The sequence below is a fragment of the Oreochromis aureus genome, linkage group 14 (assembly GCF_013358895.1).
Source record: "Oreochromis aureus strain Israel breed Guangdong linkage group 14, ZZ_aureus, whole genome shotgun sequence".
NCBI classification, from domain to species: Eukaryota; Metazoa; Chordata; class Actinopteri; order Cichliformes; family Cichlidae; genus Oreochromis; species Oreochromis aureus.
The window spans coordinates 24,217,294-24,227,121 of NC_052955.1; the positions used below are offsets into that span (position 1 = coordinate 24,217,294).

At 37.3% G+C, this 9,828-nt stretch overlaps 1 protein-coding gene across 1 annotated transcript; it reads left to right on the forward strand.

Moving 5' to 3' along the window:
• Positions 1 to 641: 641 nt before the first annotated feature.
• LOC116334909 (P2X purinoceptor 5-like) lies at positions 642 to 9,392 on the forward strand. The gene is made up of 11 exons (XM_031758452.2): positions 642 to 800; positions 3,338 to 3,488; positions 3,582 to 3,653; positions 4,917 to 4,992; positions 5,123 to 5,219; positions 5,571 to 5,651; positions 5,767 to 5,908; positions 7,917 to 8,053; positions 8,183 to 8,276; positions 8,537 to 8,602; positions 8,699 to 9,392. Exons 1-11 carry the CDS (start codon positions 676 to 678, stop codon positions 8,822 to 8,824), a joined length of 1,167 nt encoding a protein of 388 aa, XP_031614312.2. The 5' UTR covers positions 642 to 675; the 3' UTR covers positions 8,825 to 9,392.
• Positions 9,393 to 9,828: the final 436 nt, after the last annotated feature.

A 9,828-nucleotide genomic window follows, 5' to 3' on the forward strand; every position in this document is an offset into this window, starting at 1 on the left:
GTTTTTTCAATAAAAATACATCGCTTTCCTGTATATTTTGCTTAGGGTGCAGATTTAAGATTGGGTGAGCCCCATGGGATTTTCATGGGCTTTTTAAGTGTGCCGCAGCAGTCTAGTCTTTGATAGATAGTTCTTTAGGTCTGTCAAATCTGCCAATCCAAAGTATTTCATTTTTATATTTTAGTGGGCGATTAAGGCGGGATTATAAATGATTAAATTACAAGTTAAATAAACAGAAAACCAGTTAAAAGGGAGGTGGGTATAAAACAACACAACATCAGTGCATATATGATATTAAAATAAATAAGTAAATAAAAAAAGAACAAATCCATTTGCCAATGCAGTTTAAAACCAGAAACAGGTAACTAGATTAACAAACGTAATACTGAACACAGATTTTAATCAGGCATTTTATAGGAGACTCCCTTAATCTGCTTTTACAGTTAATTGTTGCGTGTTGATGTTCTTTTACCTTTTCTATTCTGCCTTTGATACTTTAGGGAAGTCCAACAGTAATACCTAAATACAAACTGTGGTTCATGTACGCTTGGAGATAGGCGGTGGTTGTGCAATGAGGTGTGTTTTCACCTCCCGCGGGCTGTTTGCTGTAAGAATCTTTCCATCACCAGGTTTCGTGTGAACACTGACATCAAACTGCAGACTAAGAGCTGCGTGATGGCCACGTTCGCGATCAACTCCTTACTGAACTACAAAACAGAAAAATACATTGTTACAGAAAACAAGGCAGTCGGAGTTTTGCACAGACTTTTTCAGTTATCTGTCATTGGTTACATAATAGGGTAAGTGCATTACCACGTATAATTTCCTGTATATGTTATTGCTTAATGGGTTAACTTTTAAAACAGGTCACTGACCAAATATAATAATATTTGGGCTTTGTCTGTAGTATGTCTTTTGGGTTCACAAACAGACTAAAAAAAATAAATATAAATTTTTTAATGAGCTATTCATTGTTTGATTGTATTAAATAGTAAGCTATTCGCTCGTTACACGCTTTTAGTCTTTAAATGAGTAAACAGACCTAAAAATAAAATGCTCTGAATGTCAGGATCATGACCTGCTGTGCATTTGAGCAAATACCACATAAAGTTTCTCTTTCACTTTTTATTTTTTTGCCTGAACCTACGCGCACTTGTGGCATGTGGTTCAGCGTCTCGCTTTACCCGACACAATTCAAAGGTGTTGCCTGGGACACAACAGGGGCGGAAGACAAGGGGCCTATTCCTGGCTTATCGATGACAGACGAAAACTGCACACAGTAATCTTTAGCGGTCATGTGGGTAGAACGTAGTGAACTGTGCATATAAGTCTACACAAAACAATTTTTACAAAACAGTTATCTTAATAACTGAGTTTAAATGTTGGGGGGGCTTTAATCAAAACTTTGTTTGTATTAATAGTGGAGGCTTTGATGCTGCTTTTATCCCTTAGAAAAAATAGGAAAATGGGTTAGTTAACCCCTGTTAGTTCAAATGTGATTAAGAAATTACACTGTGTTAATGAGGACAGCTGAACACAATGAAACAGCAGGTCCTTCTCCAAATGATCTGACACAAGGTGAGATCATATAGTGGCAACTAAAAATTCTTATTAGGAATCATTTTTGAGGATTGCAAATGTGGGGAGATTTCAAACTGTGCAGACTTTGTGGAAAATGTTTTATCATAGATTTTCATTGAACATGGTATATGAACTGCTCATTACTGGCCACCCCAATAATACCCACTGATTGTCGTGTACAGCCGCTGGCTCACTTATTTGGTTAAAAGATGCGTCAGAGATGTGGGTCAACATGGAAGAGGGCCGCTCAGACTGCTTGTATATTGTCACAGTTTGCTGATTTGGGAGACTGTTTTGTGATGTAAATACAGAACACATGCAGGGGTTAACAACAAAACAATCTGCTTTATTTGGCTGTTGTAAAAAGTCCAAAAGGCAAAACAGAAGCCTAAGAGAAGAAACTAAACTGAGGCATGGGACCAGACTGGGACCAGAAGCCTAAATCATGGAGGATGTGAGACGGCAAAGCAAAACTAAATGAAAAGCACAAGGGACAATTAACTATCAAAATAAAGCAGAAAGTGAGAAGCGATAACTAAACTACACCAACTTCATTGCCCTGGAGAACACCTACAATCTCAGAGCCAGTAGTTGGTTGTGGTTTAAAGTGCCCCTTACGAGCACAGAGTCAGGAAATTTAATTCTGTCTTATTTCAGCCTGTGGTCTTGGAATGATCTGCGGCTCAAGTTGAGATTGGAATCTTTTATCCTTTTATCTAGTTTCAAACAAACACTGGGAGAGGTTTTAGTCACCAAATGTACCTCTAAAATTGAAATGGGTGGACTTTGAAATCGTTTTAAATGTTGTAATGAATTTTATGTATTTTATTGTTTCATATTTTTTGGTAAATGTGAATAATTTTATACATTGTTGCACTGGTATATAAATTGGCTTGCTTTGTACTTTGCACACTGTGCTGCTTCTCATCTTGGCCAGGACATCCTTGTAAAAGAGAATTTCTAATCTCATCTGATATTTTTTTGTTGATTAAATAACAATTAAACAAAAGAAACCCAGATACACAAATGAATTTAATACAGGAGAACTGACACAAGATGATTGACCAGGATGAATAAAACTCTTGTGCAACTGAGAACCAAGAAGTAAATACAGTAAGGAAAAATATATAAAGTAAATATAAACACTATAAGCAAACCAAGAATTTGATTTTTTTTTTTTTTTAATTAAAAGTCCAAAACTTCATAAACACAACAACCAAGGATCATGACATGTATAGTGTCTAGAGGTCTGGGCTATGTGCATGAAGTCTAATGGTTGTGTGGATTTGCTGGGTGGCTTAGCAATGTATGAAAATGTCAGTGAGAGCTTGCACAGGTACATTGGTGTGCTCCCCGATTGTGTCATTGTGGTGATCTAAACTGCTGTTTCATCAGCCTCAAACACACAGGTGTCCTCCGAACGTTCTCATTGTCTCACAGCACGTCCTCTGAGAACCACTGGTCCCACATTCAATAAACCCAAATGCTACTTGAGGTTAGTATTTGTAAGCTTTAAGTTTAAGCTCCCATCTGCTAAATAAAGTATTTTATTCTGTCTGTGGGAACAATGTTGTGTGGACTAAACAGCCCACCACTTTGGGACCCCTGACTAGCAGTATCACCCCTCACTGCATACTGTATGTCACAAAAAACAGCTGAAAAGGGCAAAAGAATATAAAATATTTTCATAAGGTTTGCACCAAAGCTTCTATCAAAGCACTGCGAGAACACTGGGTATTTCTGCTTTGATTTAAAGGTGGGTTTTCATAGTCAAGCAAGGCTACCAGGAGATAGAAGATGCCATCCAGAGTTCTGTCATAACTAAAGTGAAGGGAACTGCGGTGACCAACACCAGTGAATCTGGTCTGCTTGTGTGGGGACCTGAGGAGTATGTCATCCCCCCACAGGTGAGAACACTTTTAATATTTCAGACAGATTAAAGCCATGCACTGCTGATGAGACTTTGACATCTTGTCTGTTATTTTCTTTTTGTCATTCAGGGTGAAGATGTTCTGTTTGTTGTAACCAGCTTCTTAGAGACACCAAACCAGAAGATGGGTTACTGTGCTGAGGTGAGAACATTTTGTTTTCACTTTAAATCACCGACTGGGCATAATAGACCACAGTGGTGGTATTTCTAACTTTAACTATATGAAACGGCACGCTAAGAGGTGTTTTCATTGTTTTCGGATTTGATGAATGGCAGCGGTGATGATCAGGTCGTTGTCTCAGTTGTAATTGCAGGTCATTTGACAGACTCTGGCCCAAAGAAACATTTGCCATCAAATAAAACAATTCTTCTAACGTGCCCTTGTTTTACTGACAACAGAAATATTGCCTCTCCTGTTGATTTCACTTTCACTTTAACCTTTCACCTGCCAGCCCAATTTTTCTAGCATGCACCACACCACAGACAGTTTCCTCTTGCAAGTACGGGTCAGATAGAGTGTGTCATACCGTGTTGCAAGTAAATGATGTTAACTGTAAAGAGAGTGTCCACTATTTATTTAGGGATTTGTTTCATTTTGTCTGTTACTTACAGGGAAAAACCTTAAAACTCTCAATAAGTGATTACATGAGATAAGTAACATCATAAAGTGCCAGAATGTGGAAGAATGATATTTTATGAAACTACTTTATCACTCTGCATGTGAATATAACAGACTGTGGAGGCTTCCTCCAGTGCTTCATGGCCCACCTGACAACGGCGTGATGTGTTTAAACTTATGCACATTGGTTTGTGGCTGACCTGTAATTCCTCTCCTGCATGGTAACATATTGCTTGCACGGTAGCAGAGAAGTTTTTTCCTCACACCTCTTAACCCATTTTGTCACCTCCATCATCATCATATGAGTGTGTTTGTGTGTGTGTGTCACTATTCATGATTTATTTTAGCTCACAATATACAGTATGTAAACCCAAAAGACTCTCTTGGTTGCCTGAATGATAGTCATCGGCTAAAAAGAGCCAAACAAACAGCCATAAAAATTTGCTCTTATCTCACGCTTGCAGGGGAGCCTTTTGGTATCATGCAGCATGTGCCATTTTTAATGGTCAAGTTCTAGTAAAATAGAAATTTTCTAATCTATCATAAAAAAAAAGCACAGACATGCATCCATTTAACACCCTTAACTTCATTTGACTTTCATATTCACCATGTTGCTAGAATACAGAAATCTTCTATTTTATATTAAGATATTCTTGGATACTAACAAGTTCTGACTGCTTTAAATATACTGAAATTGACTTTTTGTGTTGTATTTGTAAATTCCGACTTTGTATCTCTTATTTTTGACTTACATTTACATTTTTATTTATCATTTTTTGTTCTCAGAGCTACAAAGTGGCTAATGCTCGCTGCAGTGTTAACAAGGACTGTAAAAAGGGAAAGATGGTGGAGTCTGGTCATGGTGAGAAAGAAACATCCTAATATTAAATCAGTATTGTGAAACATGTCTGAATCTGAAACTCAAATGCATCATCTTTTCACATGATCATCTAGATGTATTTAAACTGTCTTTTTGTGTCCGTTGTCTAAAGGAGTCATGAGCGGCAAATGCATAAGAAATAATGAAAACTCCAATGGGACCTGTGAAATCTTTGGCTGGTGTCCTACTGAAAAAGACATCAAACCACAGTGAGGACAATGACCGATCCTCCTTTCTCTCTGCACTAACATGCACAAACATTCAGGCAAATCATGTGTAGTTGTCATTTATCAGGTCAGCACAGCAGGTTTGGCAGTAAATCTAAACTGAGGATGTCCTACACTGAGACACTCAGGTTCATGACCGAGTCTTATAACAGTATTGTATCAGCTCACATTAAACAGCACTGGATCATAGATGGGTTCATTTTCTACTCAGCAATTCAATCACAATCCCTCTATATCTGCTACAGGAAGGTTTGACTTTTTGATTTGTTTTAATTGTTTTCTTATACAATTATTCACAAAAAAATAGATTTACTTAACATTTTGTTTTCACAGAAAGCCTTTGCTCAAAAATGCTGAAAACTTCACCATCTACGTCAAGAATTTCATCCAGTTTCCTAAATTCTCATTTTCAAAGTAAGTCCTCTTTAACATTTACAACAACATCTCCTTGTACTTTTTGACTAGCTGGGAATTGCTGTGTGCAATAAGCAGTTCACATCGATAAATATGTGTTTTTCTTAACTCTGAGGTCCAACATCCTCAAAACAACTGATCAATCCTACTTGAAGAAATGCAGATATGATAAGAAACAATACCCCTACTGCCCCATCTTTCGCCTGGGAGACATTACGAGAAGAGCTGGATGCAACTTCCAGGACATGGCCACACTTGTTAGTATTACATTGTATTTTTCACAGAGTTTATACCCCAAAATAATTATGATGACTGAATCCCTGACTTAAAGGGTTTTTTTTAGTTACTGTTATTAATCATGACCTTTGCTCATTGTTCTTGGGAGAAATTGTGAGACAACCGAAACGTGTCGCACTGAACAAAGTTTCTCATGTTTCCTACTTCATTAGGTACAACTGTTCAACTGACCGTTAACACAAATATCTAATCTGTCAATCACAATGCACACTGAAAAAAAGGCCATGTTGGATTTACTTGATTCAATAGTGGACATCGGTTGCACACAAATGTTTTGCTTTGGCAGAAACTTAAAACAATTGAGTTCAATCAACACAACTTTTTCATATTCAATAAACCTGTGCATTTTGTGTTCATAAAACGCGATTGAAACATGTTTAGATGAAGTAAGTTGAGCTCTTGGAATATTTTAATCCTTCACAATTTTGTCATTTTATTTCAACACTATTCAATAACTTTTACCCCAATACTACTTGGTCACTTAAATACTACATGTTCTCTTCATATTATATAATGTTCAACAAAGTCTAGAGTCTGGTTACCATAAAAATTGAATGGATCTAAACAACTACCATCCTCCCCTTTATCCTGGTTGCAGGGGGGCTGGGAAATAACCCTGAAGTGATAGGTTACAAGGCAGGGTACACCCTGGACAACTCATAAGTCTATCACAAACAACCATTTGCACTTACATTGACAGGTAATTTAGAATCACCAATTAACCTAACTCTAACAACTGCATGACTTTTAACTGTGGGAAGAAACCAGAATACCCAGAGAGAAACCAGTGCAAACTAGCCAGACTGTGGATTTGAACCCAGGATCTTCTTACTGTGAAGCAACAGCACTAACCACCATGCCAACAATCCAGACTTAACAAAAGTAGGAAAGCTATGATTTCAAGGCTTGATGCAGAATTTTTTTGTACGTTTTTGTCCTTGACAGGTTAATCCACAATAAATAGCAATAGCATACACGTGGTGTGTGTGTAATTGTCTGCCTCTTATAACTCCAGTGATTTTCCTGCAGTTTGACATCTCGTGCGATCTTGTGAATTTCATGAGTTCAGCAACTAACCACTCTTACTAGATTGTATCATGTCATCTCAACAAGAACAAGTTGTTGGATTTCATACAGATCCTTCATGATTTAATTACGTTTATAGAAACATGATATTATTGTGTTTAAATTACAAGTTTTTAATGTAACAACCACCCAATTTGCTCGATTTGACTGAGATGGATGCCTTTCTGAAACCACGATCCAAAGCGTATGAGACTGAAAGTTATTGACTTACTTCACTCGAACATGATATGAACAATTTAATCTAGCCTCTCTGCATATCATGTAGTTTCTACACTATATAGTTACACTTAACTTTAAAGCATGAGGCAATTGTGTTAAATACACGCAAGTTGCTTACATAAATCCAAGAGCTGGCCAATCCCGTTTTTTCAGTGCAGCAAGTCAATGCATTTAGGAATTAAGACATGATCAAGATTACTTTCTGCAGTTTTATTCCTTTAAAGCCACAGTGTACCCATCTTCTGATAGCTTCTTCCAGCAGGATAAAGCACCATGTCACAAAAGTCTGACAAAACCTGATCTCAAACTGTTTTTGAACATGACAAGAGTTCACTTAACTACTATGACCTCCAGTCACAAGAGCTAACAGAGAACCTGTGGAATATGGTGAGATGACAACAGTGTGGTTCTATCATGTCAGGTGGACCAAACTCTCTGTGGAATGTTCAGTGCCATGAAGAATTAGTTCTTCATGTCCTGAAGGATTAAAGGGGTCTGATCTGGTACTAGCAGGATGTAACTAATGTTTAACAAATGTTTTCTATACAGTTGAGTATGAACACGGGTAAAACACCACTAGTGGAATGCATACAGGTACACAAATTTGAATAAATGTATAAAAATAAAAATCTTAGAATAAACATGTTTTGGCTGTTTTTTTAGGGTGGTGCTATTGGCATTGTGATACAGTGGGACTGTGACCTTGACAAAGGCACCTCTCACTGTAATCCAGAGTACCAGTTCACTCGCCTGGATGCCACTGTCTCCAACAAGAGCATCGCAGCAGGATTTAACTTCAGGTGAGGCTCACTGCAGAGCATCTTTGTTGGTATGTTGTCTTTACAACTTATCAAAGGAATAAAGAACCATAACCATTCTCAATTATCTAAAGGTTATTTTTGTTTATATTCTCTTTTCTTCTCTAACAGACATGCAAGATACTTTAAAAATGCTGCTGGTGAAAGCTCTCGATCTCTATACAAAGTTTATGGCATACGATTTCATATCCTGGTACATGGGAAGGTATGTAAAAGGCATCAGAGACAGAATGAATGCATAAATGGTGCCAATGCATTACAGTAAGATAATTTATGTAATAAAGGCAATACATATAACACCACAAATACCATTATTATTAGTAGTAGTAGTATCCTATCTTCTTAGGAGAGGAGTTATTAGGAATGATTTGAAAAGAGCTCTGCAGTCTTTGGTCTTTGAACAAAAATAAATTGTAATAAACTCACATTTAAAAACATCTCTTGGGTTTCTGATCTCCTCCACAGGCCGGAAAGTTTGCCATTGTCCCCTTGGTCGTCAATATTGGTTCAGGACTGGCTGTGATGGGAGCTGTGAGTATCATTAATAATTAAATCAACATGTTATTAAATGAATTGAACAGCATTTTTTTAATATATCACAGAATTGAATAAAATTCTTTTCAACAGGGAACCTTCTTCTGCGACATTGTCCTCCTCTATTTAACTACGGGGAGGAAGTCTTACAAAGACAAGAAGTTTGAAGTCTTAAAGTATGAAAAGCAACACACGAGTACAGATGTAGACATTTCTTAAGTTTTTTTCCATATTGAAAGGACCACAGTATGTGTGTACAGAAAATAACGAGCTAGGATAACTTCACTTTAGATCTTTTAAAATAAATATATTAATATGATATACAATTTGAATAATTTGATTGATTTAATAATTGAGTCCAATAACATATGCTATTTAAATCAAGACATAAGCTTGTGTTTTGGGGTTAATTAAAAGCTATTATGGTCCTCACAGGACATAAAACATGCTTAACCTTAAACATTTCCAGGAGTTATACTGAGCCAAACAACACTGATAATCACTTTATTACAAGTTCCCAGTTTCATTTGTAGTGAGGTGTTTCCATAGTGCTTTATTACTTGTTGTTAATAAAAAGTTCATCCATTGTTTTCGTCTGAAAACGCTCCACGTCCACACTATCGTTTTCAGTCGTTTTCACAGAGTTGTGCGCCCACATTGAAAGGGCCGAAAACGCTTATGGTCCAGTACTGCACATGCATGAAACACAAGACGATTCGACCTGCCTCATTTCTGTCTGCCGTTTATTTACTTTCCGGCTCTCTGAAACGTCGCGGCAAAATGTTGAGGAAAAGCACAGAGTTTTTTAAATGGACTAACAATGAGGTGGAGTTGTTGCTGCGAGTAACACAAAAGTACAAAGTTGCAAAAGCGAGTGAGAATTAAAGAATTTGAAGAAAAGCTATCTGGAGCATGTACAAACTGATATTAATCTTTAATAGGGCTGTCAAATTGAGCGCAAACAAAACAACTGCTGTATAATGCACTCTGCTATCTTAGTTTAATTGGTCACATGACTGCATTGCATGACTGAAATGTGACTGAAATGTGTCCGAAAAGGCTCCGGGTTCAGTGTCCACACTGCGACGCGAAAACGGCATTTTCAAATGTATCCGCTTTGGAGAGCGTTTTCAAAACGCTGCGTTTTCCTTCACAGGAAACGCCGTCTCAGTGTGGACGGAAGGCCAAAACGGAGAGAAAAAGAGGCATTTTCAAACGAAAAC